At 43.4% G+C, this 21,338-nt stretch overlaps 1 protein-coding gene across 2 annotated transcripts in view; it reads right to left on the bottom strand.

The window, feature by feature from the left end:
* Positions 1 to 21,338, bottom strand: part of LOC133550069 (tyrosine-protein kinase fyna) — a 98,516-nt gene that overhangs the window by 12,761 nt on the left and 64,417 nt on the right. For both annotated transcript variants that reach the window (XM_061896094.1, XM_061896093.1), the window contains 3 exons: positions 20,135 to 20,299; positions 12,942 to 13,121; positions 2,457 to 2,533 (listed from right to left, as the gene is read on the bottom strand). In XM_061896094.1, coding sequence (XP_061752078.1) covers positions 2,457 to 2,533; positions 12,942 to 13,121; positions 20,135 to 20,299 — 422 coding nt within the window. The remainder of the gene's footprint in view (positions 1 to 2,456; positions 2,534 to 12,941; positions 13,122 to 20,134; positions 20,300 to 21,338) is intronic.

The following is a 21,338-nucleotide window of genomic DNA, read 5'->3' as shown; positions in this document are numbered from 1 at the left end:
AAGGTGATATGGATAATTTAGAGACCACATTGGTCTGACTACGGTCCGTTTTAGAAAGTATTATCAAGTGACTTTTCCTGTTTTATCCACAATTTCTTTGCTCTCTGCAGCACTCATTCTTTCTTTCTCTTCTCACTCCATGCAAAGAATCAACCGCGACACAAGAAGGTGCAACAAAACCTGATAGTTGATTCAACTGCCTTATTGGCTGTTAGCGTGTAACTCCGACTGATCAGCGATCACTTCCTGCGTTGCTCCGCTACCAGAGCGTGAGTGCCTACGTTCATGCAACCGACCTTGCTTTGCAACTTACGTTTTCTGACGAAGAAGAACAAATAAATGCAAATGTTTTACCGACTTACTTACTTAGACTTAATTCCTCCCGTTCTTGTTGGAACATTGGGCGACGAGTCCCCTCCATTTGTTCCAGTCACTGGCGACCCTTCTTGCTCCATGCCAGCTGACTCCCATCTCTCTCAGGTCTTCCTTGGGCTGTTTGTCTCCACGTCTTCTTTGGCCATCCTCTCTTCCTCTTTCCCCCTTCTGGCACCCAGTCCATTGCCACACTTGCCGGTCTCTCTCTTGGCATTTGGAGTACGTGTCCAGCCATTCTCCTTCTCCTGTCAGAGCCTATGTCGGACAATGGTGCTACCCCTGCCCTTCTCATCACCTCTTCATTGGTGATGTGGTCTCTCCACGAGATCCTCAAGATGTATCTGAGGCACCGTCTGTGGAAGACATCCAGCTTGTTCGTAATGTTTGATGCCTTCATCAACGTCTCACAGGCATAGGTCACTGTAGGGATGACCACTGACATATAGAAGCGCAGCTTTGTGGACATACTGATAGATTTTGATGACCAGATGTCCCGGAGGCATTGGAAGACTCCTGCAGCTTTTACGATTCTGGTCTGTACATCATTTTCTGCGTCTCCAGTGTTTGAGATGTTGCTTCCCAGATACGGGAAGTTCTCAACATACTCTATGCCTTGTTCGCCTACGGTGAGCAGTGGAACGTTTTGGTCTTGTGCGACGGTCATGGCCTTTGGTCTTCTCTTGGCGGACTTTTTCCCCTTGCTCATGCAGATTGTTGGTCAATTTTTGGAGTGCAGCGTAGGAATGGGCAGTGGAACGTTTTGGTCTTGTGCGACGGTCCAAGCCTTTGGTCTTCTCTTGGCTTATACGTAGGCCGACTTTTTCCCCTTGCTCATGCAGATTGTTGGTCAATTTTTGGAGCGCAGCGTAGGAATGGGCAGTGGAACGTTTTGGTCTTGTGCGACGGTCATGGCCTTTGGTCTTCTCTTGGCTAATACGTAGGCAGACTTTTTCCCCTTGCTCATACAGATTGTTGGTCAATTTTTGGAGCGCAGCGTAGGAATGGGCAGTGGAACGTTTTGGTCTTGTGCGAAGGTCATGGCCTTTGGTCTTCTCTTGGCTTATACGTAGGCCGACTTTTTCCCCTTGCTCATACAGATTGTTGGTCAATTTTTGGAGTGCAGCGTAGGAATGGGCAGTGGAACGTTTTGGTCTTGTGCGACGGTCATGGCCTTTGGTCTTCTCTTGGCTTATACGTAGGCTGACTTTTTCCCCTTGCTCATGCAGATTGTTGGTTAATTTTTGGAGCGCAGCGTAGGAATGGGCAGTGGAACGTTTTGGTCTTGTGCGACGGTCATGGCCTTTGGTCTTCTCTTGGCTTATACATAGGCCGACTTTTTCCCCTTGCTCATGCAGATTGTTGGTTAATTTTTGGAGCGCAGCGTAGGAATGGGCAGTGGAACATTTTGGTCTTGTGCGACGGTCATGGCCTTTGGTCTTCTCTTGGCTTATACGTAGTCCGACTTTTTCCCCTTGCTCATGCGGATTGTTGACCAATTTTTAGAGCGCAGCGTAGGATTGGCTAAGCAGAGCCAAGTCGTCCGCAAAGTCCAGATCTGCCCCCTCCCCACTTAATGCCGTAAGGGGGGCAAGATGGAACCCTGTCTTACCCCGGTCATAATGTCAAAGTCGTCGGTTGTGCTGTTGGTGGTTTTCACTCGACGGGTGGAGTTGTGGCACGGGGCTCTGAAGATGTTGACGTACTTTGATGGTACACCGTATAGCTGGAGGATCTGCCAGAGTGATTCCCGGTGGATGCTGTCGAAGGCTTTCTTGAAATTGATGATGAGGGTTGTCTGGAGTTCTTGTTTTACCGAACACATTTTTTATTGATATTGATTACATGTTTATTGCGATTTGTCTTGATGTCATTTTATCGGCCAGCCTTATGACTAACAGGGCTATAAGTGTCAGGTGTTGAACTTCACTCGGAATACCCTTACACACAGGCGCTGTCCCGCCTCCGTTTGTTACTACTGCATGAGACGGAACATTTCTGGGTGTACTTCACGTCCCGCGTTCTACATACAGAAATACGCCGTTTTTTGCAGGAAGTCTAAAACGGTCTTCATGATGACCTACCTGAGCCGCCATGTCCACCAGATTTGGAAGTTTGAGGCCTCGCCCTTCTCCATCCTTAAGGAAGTCGAGCAAACTCCCTGGAAAACATCAAATAAGAAATGTCTTAATGGCTGGTTGCTTGTTGATGCAAAATGTTTTTCTTATTTTTGTGCAAATCTGGATAAATACGGATATGTTTAGGATTTTGTTTAGGAACTGCGGTTTCCTTCGTTGTCTCACTGCCTAATGCATGCACCACATTGACAGGTAGGTGGATATATCCATCCATCTTCTTCCGTTTATCCGAGGTCGGGTCACGGGGGCAGCAGCCTTAGCAGGGAAACCCAGATTTTACTCTCCCCAGCCACTTCGTCTAGGTCTTCCCGGGGGATCCCGAGGCCTTCCCAGGCCAGCCGGGAGACATAGTCTTCCCAACATGTCCTGGGTCTTCCCCGTGGCCTCCTACCGGTTGGACGTGCCCTAAACAGCTCCCTAGGGAGGCGTTCGGGTGGCATCCTGACCAGATGCCCGAAGGTGGATGGAACATATTTTAAACCTGTCAAACTTAAAAGGGATTTGTTGCTAACAATTTTTACCCATTTTTGTGTAATTTTTTTGTACAATACCGCAAATGGCACCTGTGCAGCACTTTGACAGATCTACTAATGTAGCCTGTTGGAAGGTTGAGCGTGTGACGTGATGTAAACTCAGTCAGCAACCACAACTTTTGGCTACCCGTCAGGTCAGGGATCTTCAACATGGGGTCTGTGCCAGCAATCTGAAGGTTACTGGTTCAATCCCCAACTTCTACCATTTTTTTTTTCTTTGTCATGAAAAAGGGATGTTTTTGTCATGAAAAAGGGACGTTTTTGTGGTTGGTGCACTAATTGTAAGTGTATATTGTGTCATTTATGTTGATTTAATTAAAAAAAAACTTTTTTTTTTTTTTTTTAAATAAAAATGAATAAAAAATTATTCTGCGGCCTGGTATCAATCGGGCCACGGCCCGGTGGTTGTGGACCACTGCTCTACGGCAGGGGTGTCAAACTCAAATACAGAGTGGGCCAAAATTTAAAACTGAACAAAGCCGCGGGCCAAGGTTGAAAAAAATGTACCTTTTAATAGGGACCCAAACAAGTTTTGCATTGAATATTGAACAAGCAAGGCTTATATAACTTTATAGTGACAAGCAAAATCTAGTTTCAAATAATAATTATAATAATTAAAAAATATCAATGGCATATCAAATGAAATTTAAATAAAAATGGAACGCCTCTTTTCTACGTGCAGCCTTCTGAGGTAAATATCAAAATAAGCTTTTTCCACAGGCTAATAATACATTTGAAAATAAAATAATGATGATTGAATCAAACATTCAAGCCTTGAAGTAGCAAGAGAGAGTGGATGAATAAAACGTTAATTATTGCTCAGTTTGCTACACTGATTTGCTTTAAAACTGAATATGGAACAAGCAATGAATGAATGAAATAAGTTTATTTTGGTCGTATTTTGTGTGACCAGTCTAACAGTACAGATACACATTTACACACAAAACAAATACTGTTGTGAAAGCAAACCTCTTTTCATCTCCTCTATTTTCTGGCTCCTTTGAGTCGTGTCCAGGTCCTTGTACTTGTCCTGGTGTTTCCTTTCATAGTGTCGCCTAATGTTGTATTCCTTAGTTACCGACACGTTGGCTCCACAAACGAGACAAACAGGTCTGTCTTTTACATATATAAACAGATATTCTGTCTCCTACCTGTCCAGAAAAGTTCTGTTTTCGCTCTTCCTTTTTGCCATTTTTGGTAGGGGTAACACAGTGACACTGACAGTTGTAGAATGAGGCCACAGCACGTCTGGGAGAGAGGGACGGGGAGGCGGGGTGAGCCGACAAGCTTTCAGCCGAAGCCTGGCGCAAGAACGCGGATCCCTACTGACCCAGAGGAGAGAGCATGGCTGGCGCACCAAAACAACCGCAGAGCATTATGGGATTTGTAGTATTAGCACACTTGCCAACCTTGAGACCTCCGAATTCGGGGAGATGGGGGGCGTGTGCGGAGGGGTTGAGGTGGTAGGGAGAGGTTCGAGGTGTAGCGTCCCGGGAGAGTTAGTACTGCAAAGGGTTCTGGGTCTTTGTTCTGTTGTGTTTATGTTGTGTTAAGGTGCGGATGTTCTCCCAAAATGTCTTTGCCATTCTTGTTTGGTGTGGGTTCACAGTGTGGCGCATATTTGTAACAGTATCAACATTTGTTATATGGCCACCGTCAGTATGATCTGTATGGCTGTTGACTAAGTATGTTTTGCAGCCGTAAGTGTGTGTGTTTAAAAGTGTCATATAATCTGTGACTGGGTTTGTAGGGGACACTAAAGACAATGCCTATAAGGCACATCATGACAAGAACAAGAAAGTTTGATCACATTACGCCTGTACTGGCTCACCTGCACCTGCACCTGACTTTGAGGTTTTACTACTTACGTATAAAATACTACACGGTCTAGCTCCAGCCTATCTTGCCGATTGTATTGTACCATATGTCCCGGCAAGAAATCTGCGTTCAAAGGACTCCGGCTTATTAGTGATTCCCAAAGCCCAAAAAAAGTCTGCGGGCTATAGAGCGTTTTCATTTCGGGCTCCAGTACTCTGGAATGGCCTCCCGGTAAAAGTTTGAGATGCCACCTCAGTAGAAGCATTTAAGTCTCACCTTAAAACTCATTTGTATACTCTAGCCTTTAAATAAACTCCCTTTTTAGACCAGTTGATCTGCCGTTTCTTTTCTTTTTCTCCTATGTCCCACTCTCCCTTGTGGAGGGGGTCCGGTCCGATCCGGTGGCCATGTACTGCTTGCCTGTGTATCGGCTGGGGACATCTCTGCGCTGCTGATCCGCCTCCGCTTGGGATGTTTTCCTGCTGGCTCCGCTGTGAACGGGACTCTCGCTGCTGTGTTGGATCCGCTTTGGACTGGACTCTCGCGACTGTGTTGGATCCATTATGGATTGAACTTTCACAGTATCATGTTAGACCCGCTCGACATCCATTGCTTTCCTTCTCTCCAAGGTTCTCATAGTCATCATTGTCATCGACGTCCCACTGGGTGTATATTTTCCTTGCCCTTATGTGGGCCTACCGAGGATGTCGTAGTGGTTTGTGTCGTGGTTTGTGCAGCCCTTTGAGACACTAGTGATTTAGGGCTATATAAGTAAACATTGATTGATTGATTGATCATCAATATAGATACGTCTCAAGGGGTAGGGGTAGGGAACCTATGGCTCTAGAGCCAGATGTGGCTCTTTTGATGACTGCGTCTGGCTCTCAGATGAATCTTAGCTGACATTGTTTAACACGATAAGTAATTAATATGTCCGCTAGTAATCACAGTGTCAAAAATAAAGTTTAAAATATAAAACATTCTCATGCATTTTAATCCATCCATCCGTTTCTATCGCACCTGTTCAAGAAGTCGCATTAATGGTCAAAAGTATTTTATTTATTATTGGTCAGCTTCAGAATAACAATGTTATTAAAAAGAATACGAGATGCACACATTTAGTTGTTGTAATCAGGGAAAGTCCAAATAAAAGAGGAGGCGTAGAATTCTCTTGTCAGAGCGTGGGGCGACACTGTACAAGTTACAGGTCTAAGCGTTTCTCCTCATTGAGCTAAACTGAATCCTGTCTCTGTTTAATTCCTTGCTTCTTGTCTGTTTAATATGTCATCAGTGTTTGAACCTGACAGTTGTATTCAGGGTTAACAATATTATATGGCTCTCACGGAAATACATTTTAAAATATTTGGCTTTCATGGCTCTCTCAGCCAAAAAGGTTCCCGACCCCTGCTCTACGGCATCACCTTCAAAACCCTCAATAAACTGCAATATGTCCAGAACTCCGCTGCCCGCCTGCTCACCGGAACCCGCCCCAGAGAGCACATCACATCTGTCCTTCATGACCTCCACTGGCTGCCTGTCAAATACTAAATCACCTTTAAAATACTCCTCACCACCTACAAGGCACTCCATAACCTGGCTCCACCCTATCTCTCTGACCTCCTCCAGCCACATGTCCCGTCCCGTTCCCTTAGGTCTAGTGATGCCGGCCTCCTGGAGGTCCCCAAGACCACGTGCCAAACCAGGGGCGACAGGGCCTTCTCCGTGGCTGCCCCCTCTCTCTGGAACACTCTCCCCAGGCCCATCAGAGATGCCCCCTCCCTCCCTACCTTCAGAACCACCCTAAAAACTCACCTCTTCACACTAGCCTTTCCAAACTGACCCTGCCCTTAGTGTTTCTTTCTTCTTTCTTTTCTTGCTTGCTTATCATAGTTTTCTACTAAAGTTGTTTTTTTAAATAGGGAATATACAGAGTAGGTGTGGAATGTAAAAATAACCGATAGGTAATGTGGGCATGTATGTACACACGGAGGTAAGCATGGACGCAAACATAATAGAATATTGCCCTCTCCTCTGTTATTGCTCAGTAGTACTGCTGGTATTTATTCATATTTATACCTTCAGTGCACTTATGGCCGTGGGGTAGAAGCTAAACTTGAGTCTATTTGTCCGGGTGAGCGTGGTGCTTAAGCGCCTACCTGAGCGCGGTCATACAACGTATCTCTCCCGTCCAAAGGCAAAACCTAGTAACTCACTTTTAGCTGATTTTGAGAAAACAAAGGAAAACCAATTTATTTTGATGCTGTCTTACAGAGATCTACAAAGTCATCAAACGTATAGATGTTTTCTTGAGCTTTCATTTTCTTGCCGATTGAATCTGCTCTCATGAACGTGTGCCCTTTCTCCAGATATTTTAGCACAATCTCGGGTGGGCCCCATTCTAAGTTTGCACATTGGGCAAGAGCCGTGTACAGCGTCCAGTTTTTATTTTGACCTCCACAGTTATCTGCCCAAAAGAGTATGCAAGGGGAAGAATCAAGAACAATACATTTAATGAAGGTGCTTGCAACGTCCTGGGCCGATCTTCCAAATATCCCCTCGTGACATAATATCACATAATCAGGTTGACTGTCGGCCCCCATTCGTGCAAATGTCTCATTAAGGACTGACAAAGAAGCTCTGATTGGTCCCTTGAGATACTAGGTTTTTCTGTTGTATCTGCGCGGTTATGTGGTAGTTGCTAGGTCCTGCCATGCGCGTAGCAGCTTACTTACGGAACAAATTACAATATCGCATACATTACTGTAAAGCATATCACCTAGGAACTCCAAAATTATTATCAGCTCAGTTTTGACCAAAATTGAGTTACTGGGTTTTGCCTTTGGACGGGAGATCTGTTGCCATGGTGATATGGGTCCTTGAGAATCTTCACTACTTTCTTAAGACTAGTGGTAAAGTTCGTCCAGGGAAGGGGTAAGGGAACCCAATGATTTTTTTTTCAGCTGTTCCTGATTAAGATGTGACTTTAAGGTTTTACTACTTACGTATAAAATACTACACGGTCTAGCTCCATCCTATCTTGCCGATTGTATTGTACCATATGTCCCGGCAAGAAATCTGCGTTCAAAAGACTCCGGCTTATTAGTGATTTCTAGAGCCCAAAAAAAGTCTACGGGCTATAGAGCGTTTTCGGTTCGGGCTCCAGTACTCTGGAATGCCCTCCCGGTAACAGTTCGAGATGCTACCTCAGTAGAAGCATTTAAGTCTCACCTTAAAACTCATCTGTATACTCTAGCCTTTAAATAGTCCTCCTTTTTAGACCAGTTGATCTGCCGCTTCTTTTATTTTTTCTCCTATGTCCCCCCTCCGTTGTGGAGGGGGTCCGGTCCGATGACCATGGATGAAGTACTGGCTGTCCAGAGTCGAGACCCAGGATGGACCGCTCGTCTGTGTATCGGTTGAGGACATCTCTACGCTGCTGATCCGCCTCCGCTTGGGATGGTTTCCTGTGGAAGGGACTCTCGCTGCTGTCTTGGATCCGCTTTGAACTGAACTCTCGCGGCTGTGTTGGAGCCACTATGGATTGAACTTTCACAGTATCATGTTAGACCCGCTCGACATCCATTGCTTTCGGTCCCCTAGAGGGGGGGGGGGGGGTTGCCCACATCTGAGGTCCTCTCCAAGGTTTCTCATAGTCAGCATTGTCACTGGCGTCCCACTGGATGTGAATTCTCCCTGCCCACTGGGTGTGAGTTTTCCTTGCCCTTTTGTGTGTTCTTCCGAGGATGTCGTATTCGTAATGATTTGTGCAGTCCATTGAGACATTTGTGATTTGGGGCTATATAAATAAACATTGATTGATTGATTGATTGATTGACTGATTATTCTCCGGAACCAGTCTCTGTTGTGCCTCTTTGATGATCGCCATGGTTTTAGTTCTCCAGGACAGGTCATCTTCCAGGGTGGACGCCCACAAATCTCAAGATGGAGACTCTTTCCACGCAGCCCCCACCCAAGAATGTTGGTCTTTAAGTCTATCAGCATCTCTTGGGTTTTCAGCTCGTTCAGCTGCAGGTTGTTGGCTTTGCAAAGCACCGACAGCTGTTCCACCTCATCGCGGTAAGCGGCCTCGTCCCCCCTGGAGATTCAGCCCACCACGGTGGTGTCGTCAGCACACTAGATGATGGAGTTACTGGGGTGGGCGGCGGAGAAGTGGTGGGTGTAGAAGGAGTAAAGTAGAGGGCTCAGCACGCAGCCCTGAGGCTGAGGGTTGTGGAGACCAATCCTACCCTTTTGGGGGTGGTCGAACAGGAAGTCCTTGATCCCCAGGCAATCCCAGGTCTAGTAGTTTTGGCAACAGTCTATCGGGGAGGATGGTATGAAATGCCGATCTGAAGTCCACGGAGAGCAGTCAAGCGTTTTCAGAAAGAATGGGACGGTGGCCTCGGACAGGGACCGGTCGAAAATCTTGGTGGGAACCCCTGCCAGTTGATCAGTGCACCATCATATTGAATTGTGTGTATGTTCGAAATAAACCAACACCGCAATCATAAATAATCCTGTGTTATTTAAATATCCTAGTATTGGACAATAAGCTACACTGTATTGCCAAAAGTATTTGGCCAGCCATCCAAATGATCAGAATCAGGTGTCCTAATCACTCGGCCCGACCACAGGTGTATAATACAAGCACTTAGGCATGGAGACTGTTTCTACAAACATTTGTGAAAGAAAGGCCCGCTCTCAGGGATTTCCAGTGTGGAACTGTCTTAGGATGCCACCTGTGCAACAAATCCAGCCGTGAAATTTCCTTTCTCCTAAATATAACAAAGTCAACTCTCCCGTCCAAAGGCAAAACCCAGTAACTAAATTTTGGTCAGAACTGAGCTGATAATAATTTTGGAGTTCCTAGGTGATATGCTTTACATCAGTGTATGCGATATTGTAATTTGTTCCGTAAGTAAGCTGTTACGCGCATTGCAGGACCTAGTAACTACCACATAACCACGTAGATACAACAGAAAAACCTAGTATCTCAAGGGACCAATCGAATCTTCTTTGTCAGTCGCCTTATTGTCTTTAATGAGACATTTGCACGAATGGGGGCCGACGGTCAACCTGATTATGTGATATTATGGCACGAGGGGATATTTGGAAGATTGGCCCAGGACGTTGCAAGCACCTTCATTAAATGTATTGTTCTTGATTCTTCCCCTTGCATACTCTTTTGGGCAGATAACTGTGGAGGTCAAAATAAAAACTGGACGCTGTACACGGCTCTTGCCCAATGTGCAAACGCAGAATGGGGCCCACCCGAGATTGTGCTAAAATATCTGGAGAAAGGGCCCAAGTTCATGAGAGCAGATTCAATCGGCAAGAAAATGAGAGCTCGAGAAAACATCTATACGTTTGATGACTTTGTAGATCTTTGTAAGACAGCACCAAGATAGATTGGTTTTCCTTTGTTTTCTCAAAATCAGCTAGAAGCGAGTTACTAGGTTTTGCCTTTGGACGGGAGAACTGTCGGCTTTATTATAAGAAAATGGAAGAGTTCGGGAACAACAGCAACTCAGCCACGAAGGGGTATGTCACGTAAACTGACAGAGAGGGGTCAGCCGATGCTGAAGCGCATAGTGCAAAGAAGTCGCCGACTTTCTGCACAGTCAGTTGCTACAGAGCTCCAAACTTCATGTGACCTTCCAATTAGCCCACGTACAGTACGCAGAGAGCTTCATGGAATGGGTTTCCATGGCCGAGCAGCTGCATCTAAGCCATACATCCCCAAGTCCAATGCAAAGCGTCGGATGCAGTGGTGTAAAGCATGTCACCACTGGACTCTAGAGCAGAGGAGGTGCGTTCTCTGGAGTGATGAATCACGCATTTCCATCTGGCAATCTGATGGACGAGTATGGGTTTGGAGGTTGCCAGGAGAGCAGTGTATTTCGGACTGAATTGTGGAGACTGTGAAAATATGGAGTGGGGTTGTTTTTCAAGAGTTGGGTTTGGCCCCTTAGTTCCAGTGAAAGGAACTTTGAATGCTCCAGGATACCAAAATATTTTGGACAATTCCATGCTCCCAACCTTGTGGGAATAGTTTGGAGCGGGCCCCTTCCTCTTCCAACATGACTGTGCACCAGTGCACAAAGCAAGATCCATAAAGACATGGATGACAGAGTCTGGTGTGGATGAACTTGACTGGCCTGCACAGAGTCCTGACCTGAACCCGATAGAACACCTTTGGGATGAATTAGAACGGAGACTGAGAGCCTGGCCTTCTCGACCAACATCAGTGTGTGACTTCACCAATGCGCTTTTGGAAGAATGGTTGAAAATTCCTATAAACACACTCTGCAACCTTGTGGACAGAATTCCCAGAAGAGTTGAAGCTGTAATAGCTGCAAAAGGTGGAACCACATCATATTGAACCCTATGGGTTAGGAATGGGATGGCACTTCAAGTTCATATGTGAATCAGGGCAGGTGGCCAAATACTTTTGGCAATATACAGTGGGGCAAAAAAGTATTTAGTCAGCCACCGATTGTGCAAGTTCTCCCACTTAAAATGATGACAGAGGTCTGTAATTTTCATCATAGGTACACTTCAACTGTGAGAGACAGAATGTGAATTAAAAAAATCCAGGAATTCACATTGTAGGAATTTTACAGAATTTATTTGCAAATTATGGTGGAAAATAAGTATTTGGTCAACCATTCAAAGCTCTCACTGATGGAAGGAGATTGGGCTCAAAATCTCACGATACACGGCCCCATTCATTCTTTCCTTAACACGGATCAATCGTCCTGTCCCCTTAGCAGAAAAACAGCCCCAAAACATGTTTCCACCCCCATGCTTCACACTAGGTCTGGTGTTCTTGGGATGCAACTCAGTATTCTTCTTCCTCCAAACAAGACCAGTTGAGTTTATACCAAAGTGGATACATGGATGATACAGCAGAGGATTGGGAGAATGCCATGTGGTCAGATGAAACCAAAATAGAACTTTTTAGTATAAACTCAACTCGTCATGTTTGGAGGAAGAAGAATACTGAGTTGCATCCTAAGAACACCAAACCTACTGTGAAGCATGGGGGTGGAAACATCATGCTTTGGGGCTGTTTTTCTGCTAAGGGGACAGGACGATTGATCCGTGTTAAGGAAAGAATGAATGGGGCCATTTATCGTGAGATTTTGAGCCAAAACCTCCTTCCATCAGTGAGAGCTTTGAATGGTTGACCAAATACTTATTTTCCACCATCATTTACAAATAAATTCTTTAAAATTCCTACCATGTGAATTCCTCGATTTTTTTTCCACATTCTGTCTCTCACAGTTGAAGTGTACCTATGATGAAAATTACAGACCTCTGTCATCATTTTAAGTGGGAGAACTTGGGCAATCGGTGGCTGACTAAATACTTTTTTGCCCCACTGTAGTGTACAATTTAGGACCAGTTTAAAACGCAATCTTAAACAAGAAATAAAAGCCCCGCTCTCTCTCCATCAGTTTGGGCGTCCTCGGCCTAGAAAACGTTGAAGACCCCTGCTTTAGCCTGTTAGCTTCCTTTGTCGCGGACAAATAATGGTAATAGAAATGGAAAGGAGTGTTTTTGCAGCTGGAACTCCTCTTTACTTTTATTGCAAATGTTGTTCCGAAATCTGAACCAACTGAATGCACAAAGGAGACGACGTGGAAAAGCTGACCAATCACAGCCTTTGCGGTCTGCTATTCTATCCAGGCTTCCTTTTCGTTACTTCTTTGAGTCCTTCACTGCTTTTTGAGAGCAGTGCTGAGCTGGATGAAAGCTGCCAGATATTAACCGCTGCTTGGGTTTTGACCCAAAACAACAGAAAGAAAAACAGTTTGCAGCCAACATGAGGTCAGTGCTGGGATTTTTGCCACTAAAGTTACGCTTGGCCCAGTTATTTTATTTGCTGTGGTGACGAAGGAGCTTTGGAGGCACGCTTGCTGTCATCAACTGCCTGAGCGCAGCCCCGGCCTCGCTGCACGGCGGGGAGGACACACACGGTGCCGTCACGTGCGCGTTCAGCCATGAATTATGCACTCGCTGCGGGGGTGTGATGCAACGAGCGCGTGTGTGTAATATTGATGGCATGCCGCCTTACCTTTATTCATGTACTCGGTGACTATATAGATGGGCTCTTCGGACACCACCGCGTACAGCTGGACCAGCTTGTCGTGTCGCAGCTTCTTCATTATCTGAGCCTCCTCCAGGAAGGACTCGGGCGACATGGTGCCCGGCTTCAGGGTCTTCACAGCCACCTTGGTGGTTCCGTTCCACGTGCCTGCACAACAGCCCAAAAAAAACAAACTCATTTCAAAGATATTATTTACACCAGGGGTCACCAGGTCGCCCGTAAAGGACCAGATGAGTCGCCCGCTGGCCTGTTCTAAAAATAGCTCAAATAGCAGCACTTACCAGTGAGCTGCCTCAATTTTTTTAAATTGTATTTATTTACTAGCAAGCTGGTCTCGCTTTGCTCGACATTTTTAATTCTAAGAGAGACAAAACTCAAATAGAATTTGAAAATCCAAGAAAATATTTTAAAGACTTGGTCTTCACTTGTTTAAATTAAATCTTTTTTTTTTTTTTTACTTTGCTTCTTATAACTTTCAGAAAAACAATTTTAGAGAAAAAATACAACTTTAAAAATGATTTAAGGATTTTTAAACACATATATATTTTTACTTTTTACCTTTTAAATTCCTTCCTCTTCTTTCCTGACAATTTAAATCAATGTTCCATTTTTTTTTTTTTTGTAAAGAATAATAAATACATTTTAATTTAGTTATTAATTTTAGCTTCTGTTTTTTCGACGAAGAATATTTGTGAAATATTTCTTCAAACTTTAATTTGAAAAAAATATTCTGGCAATTTTAGAAAATCTGTGGAATCAAATTTAAATCTTAATTCAAAGTCTTTTGAATTCCTTTTAAAATTTTTGTTCTGGAAAATCTAATAGAAATAATGATTTGTCTTTGTTAGAAATATAGCTTGGTCCAATTTTTTATATATTCTAACAAAGTGCAGATTGAATTTTAACATATTTAAAACATGTCATCAAAATTCTAAAAATAAACTTAATCAGGAAAAATTACTAATGATGTTCCATAAAAATGCTTTTTTTTATTTTTTCAAAAAGATTCGAATGAGCTAGTTTTTCTCTTCTTTTTTTTGGTTGAATTTTGAATTTTAAAGAGTCAGTATTGAAGATAAATTATGTTTCAAAATGTAATTTTAATTTTTTTCCTATTTTCTCTTCTTTTAAACCATTCAATTAAGTGTTTTTTCATCATTTATTCTCTACAAAAAACCTTCCGTAAAAAGAAATAAAATGTACGACGGAATGACAAACAGAAATAGCCATTCTTTTATATATATATATATACACTATATGTATATAGATTCATTTATTAAAAGTAAATTGAGCAAATTGGCTATTTCTGGCAATTTATTTAAGTGTGTATCAAACTGGTAGCCCTTCGCATTAATCAGTACCCAAGAAGTAGCTCTTGGTTTCAAAAAGGTTGGTGACCCCTGATTTACACGATGACTGCCCAATGATACATTTTGCTGTACATACGTCGCACATGGGACGATAAAGATCTTATTATTCCTACTATACAGAAATTAATTTACCACGACCATGCCCGGAACAAGTTAACAGCAATAAACATGGTATTACTGTACTCCCTTGGTTTACCAGCTCTGAAGAAAATAACTTTTTGAACCAAAAAAAAGTCATACCAAAGACCACAAAAAATTGCTGAGTGCTTGGCACTCAGCAATAAGGGTTGGATTTGGGGGTTAAATCACCAAATGATTCCCGAGTGCGGCCACCTGTGCTGCTCACATTTACCTTACCTCCCAGGATGTGGAAAATGGGGATGGGTCAAATGCAGAGGACAAATTTCACCGCACCTAGTGTGTGTGTGAGACAGTGGCTGGGACTTTAACATTAACTTGACTTTAACTTTTTAGAGCAAAGTAAATATATGCGTTATCCCGATACCAATATTTTGGTACAAGGAACAAAATGTATTTCAATACATTTCAAAATTTAAAAATTTAAAGTCCCAATGATTGTCACACACATACTAGACGTGGCGAAATTATTCTCTGCATTTGACCCATCGCCCTTGATCACCCCCTGGGAGGTGAGGGGAGCAGTGAGCAGCAGCATTGCCGCGCCCGGGAATCATTTATTGTGATTTAACCCCCAATACCAACCCTTGATGCTGAGTGCCAAGCACCACTTTTACAGTCTTTGGTATGACTCGGGCGGGATTTGAACTCACGACCTACAGATCTCAAGGCGCACACTCTAACCACTAAGCCACTGAGTAGGTAATAGAGGGGACTACAAAAAAAATCATTTTAGGCTTCATTTTAACAAGAAGTCTTACAATATATTAAACATGGGTTTTTGTATTGCACTCACAGAACAATTTTATAATATCAAAATAAAAAAGCATTATACGGTTTAACTCGGTTGGTAGAGTGGCCGTGCCAGCAACTTGAGGGTTGCAGGTTCAATTCCCGCTTCTGCCAACCTAGTCACTGCCGTTGTGTCCTTGGGCAAGTCACTTTACCCACCTGCTCCCAGTGCCACCCACACTGGTTTAAATGTAACTTAGATATTGGGTTTCACTATGCAAAGCGCTTTAAATCACTAGAGAAAAAGCGCTATATAAATATAATTCACTAAACAGATTGGCCTTTTCTTGTTGCACTCAAAAAACAATTTACAATTTTATATATAGATTGATAGAAATATAGTTCTTTATTGATTCCTTCAGGAGAGTTCCCTCGGAAAAATTAAAACTATATTACTACATTATGGCAGACTATGTTACATATAGTCTGTCATAATGTAGTACTAGGTTTGAATAAAATAGAATGGTTTATTGACATTGTATTAAAGCAGGGGTAGGGAACCTATGGCTCGCGAGCCAGATGTGGCTCTTTTGATGACTGCATCTGGCTCTCGGGTCAATCTGAGCTGCCACTGCTTTAACACAATAAGTAATGAATAATTCCACTTGTATTCACGGTGTTAAAAATAACGTTAAAAATATAAAACATGCTCATGCATTTGAATCCATCCGTGCTTTTTTTCTACCGCACTTGTTAAAGAAGTTGTATTAAGGGTAAGAAGTAATTTATTTATTATTGGTTAGTGTAGCACTTGCCCTCCTGGGGGTTCTTCAGACCACCAAGCACCGACATGAGAGCCTGTTACAATATTGTTTTATTTTTCAATAAGTCTCTCAGTTGCTTTACAGCAATTGTCTTTTTCTCTTTCATTCTCGCTCGCACTCTGGCTCCAGCCCCAACCCCGTCTCTCCTTCTGGCTGCTGCTTATAAACAGAGCGGCAGGTGATTAGATAACAAGGCCCAGCTGGACCATTTACGCACCTGTCGCTGATTTTGAGGCCGATCCTGGCAACACCCTGCTTCGCTGCAGGCCCGCAGGCCACGCCCCTTCCATAGTTAGCTTCAGAATTACAATGTTATTACGAAGAATACGAGACCTATTATAGTCTAGAAATGTTGGTCTTACTTAAAAATGCACGCGTTTTGTTGTGTTCGGAGTTAAAAAAATATTATATGGCTCTTACAGAAATACATTTTAAAATATTTCGCTTCTTGGCTCGCTCAGCCACAAAGGTTCACGACCCCTGTATTTAAGGCTTCATGATTATTGTTGTCGCTTTTGGTTTGTACTTTAAGAAAAATTAAATCATTAGTAAATACTAAAAACAATACTATGACTGAAACTACACAGACAAGACATGTAGCAGGTAAAACACAGAATGAAGCATTTTCTTACAAAATTCAGTCATTTCACAAGCATTAGTTTGCGCTACATGGGCGGTTTGGACGGCTCTAATAATTGGCAGGGCTTTACGGTGGTAGAGGGGTTAGTGAGTCTGCCTCACAATACGAAGGTCCTGAGTTCAATCCCGGGCTCGGGATTTTTCTGTGTGGAGTTTGCATTTTCTCCCTGTGACTGCGTGGGTTCCCTCCGTGTACTCCGGCTTCCTCCCACCTCCAAAGACATGCACCTGGGGATAGGTTGTTTTGCAACACTAAATTGACCTAGATTGTGAATGTGAGTGTGAATGTTGTCTATTAGTGTCGGCCCTGCGATGAGGTGGCGACTTGTCCAGGGTGTACCCCGCCTTCCGCCCGATTGTAGCTGAGATAGGCGCCAGCGCCCCCCGCGACCCCGAAAGGGAATAAGCGGTAGAAAATGGATGGATGGATAGACTCCTGCACCCCCCACGATCCCAAAAGGGACAAGCGGTAAAAAAATCAATGGATGGATGGATATATTACATATAGTCTCCCATAATGTAGTACTAGGTTCAAATAACATAGAATGGTTTATTGACATTGTATTAAAGGCTTCATGATTATTGTTGTCGCTTTTGGTTTGTACTTTAATTTAATCATTAGTAAATACTAAAAACAATACTATGGCTGAAACTACACAGATAAGACATGTAGCAGGTAAAACACAGATTGAAGCATTTTCTTACAAAGTTCAGTTGTTTCACAAGCATTAGTTTGCACTACGTGGGCGGTTTGTCAATAATTGTCAATAAGTTAAGCAGTTGTGTCTCTACGGCACTGTATGTGGACCCCAGGGGAGCTAGGTAACTACATTACCTTTGAACTTATTGTACAGGTCTGATTAATATACTTTAATTAATAAATAAATTAAACAATGGATGTCCGCTAACTTTTTGTAACTCAACGCCAAAAAAACGGAAATGCTGATTATCGGTCTTGCTAGACACCGACCTCTATTTAATATTACAACTTTAACATTTGACAAGCAAACAATTAAACAAGGCGACTCGGTAAAGAATCTGAGTATTATTTTCGACCCAACTCTCTTCTTTGAGTCACACATTAAAAGCGTTACTAAAACGGCCTTCTTTCATCTCCGTAATAGCGCTAAAATTCGCTCTATTCTGTCCACTACAGACGCTGAGATCATTATCCATGCGTTGGTTACGTCTCGCCTCGATTACTGTAACGTATTATTTTCGGGTCTTCCCATGTCTAGCATTAAAAGATTACAGTTGGTACAAAATGCAGCTGCTAGACTTTTGACAAGAACAAGAAAGTTTGATCACATTACGCCTGTACTGGCTCACCTGCACTGGCTTCCTGTGCACTTAAGATGTGACTTTAAGGTTTTACTACTTACGTATAAAATACTACACGGTCTAGCTCCAGCCTATCTTGCCGATTGTATTGTACCATATGTCCCGGCAAGAAATCTGCATTCAAAGGACTCCGGCTTATTAGTGATTCCCAAAGCCCAAAAAAAGTCTGCGGGCTATAGAGCGTTTTCATTTCGGGCTCCAGTACTCTAGAATGCCCTCCCGGTAACAGTTCGAGATGCTACCTCAGTAGAAGCATTTAAGTCTCACCTTAAAACTCATTTGTATACTCTAGCCTTTAAATAGACTCCCTTTTTAGACCAGTTGATCTGCCGTTTCTTTTCTTTTTCTCCTATGTCCCACTCTACTTTGTGGAGGAGGTCCGGTCCGATCCGATGACGTTCTGGCTGTCCAGAGTCGGGACCCAGGATGGACCGCTTGCCTGTGTATCGGCTTGGGACATCCCTGCGCTGCTGATCCGCCTCCACTTGGGATGGTTTCCTGCTGCCTCCGCTGTGAACGGGACTCTCGCTGCTGTGTTGGATCTACTTTGGACTGGACTCCCGCGGCTGTGATGGATCCAATATGGATTGAACTTTCACAGTATCATGTTAGACCCGCTCGACATCCATTGCTTTCGTCCTCTCCAAGGTTCTCATAGTCATCATTGTCACCGATGTCCCACTGGGTGTGAGTTTTCCTTGCCCTTATGTGGGCCTACCGAGGATGGCGTAGTGGTTTGTGTCGTGGTTTGTGCAGCCCTTTGAGACACTAGTGATTTAGGGCTATATAAGTAAACATTGATTGATTGATTGATTGATGTTTTAAAGCAGTGCGTCGCTTCCCTTTATCAATATTTTTGAAACCCAAATACCTCCATAGTGGGTTTCACGCACCTTCTTTATTAACTAGCAGAATTGCCTTTATGTGCCATTTTTCTTCTTGACGCTATTTCTGCTTCTCACTGACACAAACAACATCATGCGCCTCGGCTCTGTACGTCAGCGCTGCACGGAAGCATGCGAATGAAAAAAAAAAAATACCGGTATTTTTGAAAGGCAGTATAGTCTGGTTTTTAATTCATTAGTACCGCAATAATTTATTGGTACCGTCGTACAACCCTAACTGCTGTAGAAGCTGACTACTGTATCAATCAATCAATTGATGTTTACTTATATAGCCCTGAATCACTAGTGTCTCAAAGGGCTGCACAAACCACAACACAAACCACTACGACATCCTCGGTAGGCCCACATAAGGGCAAGGAAAACTCACACCCAGTGGGACGTCGGTGACAATGATGACTATGAGAACCTTGGAGAGGACGAAAGCAAGGATGTCGAGCGGGTCTAACATGATACTGTGAAAGTTCAATCCATAATGGATCCAACACAGTCGCGAGAGTCCAGTCCAAAGTGTATCCATCACAGCAGCGAGAGTCCCGTTCACAGCGGAGCCAGCAGGAAACCATCCCAAGCGGAGGCGGATCAGCAGCGCAGAGATGTCCCCAGCCGATACACAGGCAAGCAGTACGTGGCCACCGGATCGGACCGGACCCCCTCCACAAGGGAGAGTGGGACATAGGAGGAAAAAGAAAAGAAACGGCAGATCAACTGGTCTAAAAAGGGAGTCTATTTACAGGCTAGAGTATACAGATGAGTTTTAAGGTGAGACTTAAATGCTTCTACTGAGGTAGCATCTCGAACTGTTACCGGGAGGGCATTCCAGAGTACTGGAGCCCGAACGGAAAACGCTCTATAGCCTGCAAACTTTTTTTGGGCTTTGGGAATCACTAATAAGCCGGAGTCTTTTGAACGCAGATTTCTTGCCGGGACATATGGTGCAATACAATCGGCAAGATAGGATGGAGCTAGACCGTGTAGTATTTTATACGTAAGTAGTAAAACCTTAAAGTCACATCTTAAGTGCACAGGAAGCCAGTGCAGGTGAGCCAGTACAGGCGTAATGTGATCAAACTTTCTTGTTCTTGTCAAAAGTCTTTAAATGTTTATCCCTGTAATGCACTGGGAAGAAACACTGTGATAAAAACAGTTGCTTAAATGTGAAGGGTGTACATACTTTTGCGAGATACTGCATTTGTTTTCCCAAAATCACTTACCCATCCAGACTTCTCCGAACTGCCCGTTGCCGAGACGTTTAATGAGCTGAAGCGACTCCCGCGGGATCTCCCACACATCTTTAGTTTTGACGGACAGGTCCGTGAGACGGGGCATGCCTTTGTGGCAAGGCACGATCAGGCGGCAGCACAGACCCGCCGCCCTGGCTGTCGGACAGACAATGAAAATAATATAAACAGCAGGCATGTGATTTGACCACAAAGAAAAAAAATGAAAACATTTCAGCGGGTCTGGGGGACAAGGGTGGGCGTTGCCCCCCGAAGCTCCTGGTTTTTCACCAATTTAACATGCTAAAATTAAAAAAGACAGCACCATTTGAAGAAAATATTTCAGTGTTTAAAGCAGAGTTGTCAAACTCAAATACACAGTGGGCCAAAATTTTAAACTGAACAAAGCCACGGGCCAAGGTTGAACAAATTAACCTTTTAATATGGACCCAAACAAGTTTTGCATTGAATATTGAACAAGCGAGACTTATATAACTTCATGCAAAATCGAGTTTCAAATAATACTAATAATTTAAAAATAGCAATGGCATATCAAATAAAATTTAAATAGAAATGTAATGCCTCTTTTCTATTTGCAGCCTTCTCAGGTAAATATCAAAATAAACTTTTCCCACAGGCTAGTAACACTTTTTTATATTGTAGCGTCCAGGAAGAGGTAGTCCTGCAAGGGATTCTGTGTATTTGTTCTGTTGTGCTACAGTGCGGATGTTCTCCCGAAATGTGCTTACCATTCTCGTTTAGTGTTGGTTCACAGTGTGGTGCATATTTGTAACAGTCTTAAAGTTTTTCATACGGCCACCCTCAGTGTGACCTGTATGGCTGTTGACCAAGCTTGCATATTGCATTAGTATGAGTATTAGCGGTGAATGCGGTGTTACAGCGACACCGCCGCTGTATAATACCGGCGGGCAAGCTCTAATGTTAATTTGATATTGCCTCAAGGGCCAAATTTGGCCAGAGTTTGACACCCATTGTTTAAAGACATGAAAACATCATTAATAGAACATACATACCCCAATTATCCTAATGAATCACTGTATATGGTTCAGTCCCAACAGTATTTAGTCACTAATATTTACATCTTGTGTTCATTTCACAGTGTTATTATCTACAGTTTATTTACAGTATTACCACATTACTTCAGTTCACTTCACACATTTACTTGCTCGGAGAGCCC

Source organism: Nerophis ophidion, linkage group LG03, assembly GCF_033978795.1.
Source record: "Nerophis ophidion isolate RoL-2023_Sa linkage group LG03, RoL_Noph_v1.0, whole genome shotgun sequence".
NCBI classification, from domain to species: Eukaryota; Metazoa; Chordata; class Actinopteri; order Syngnathiformes; family Syngnathidae; genus Nerophis; species Nerophis ophidion.
This window is presented reverse-complemented; position numbering and strand designations above follow the sequence as displayed.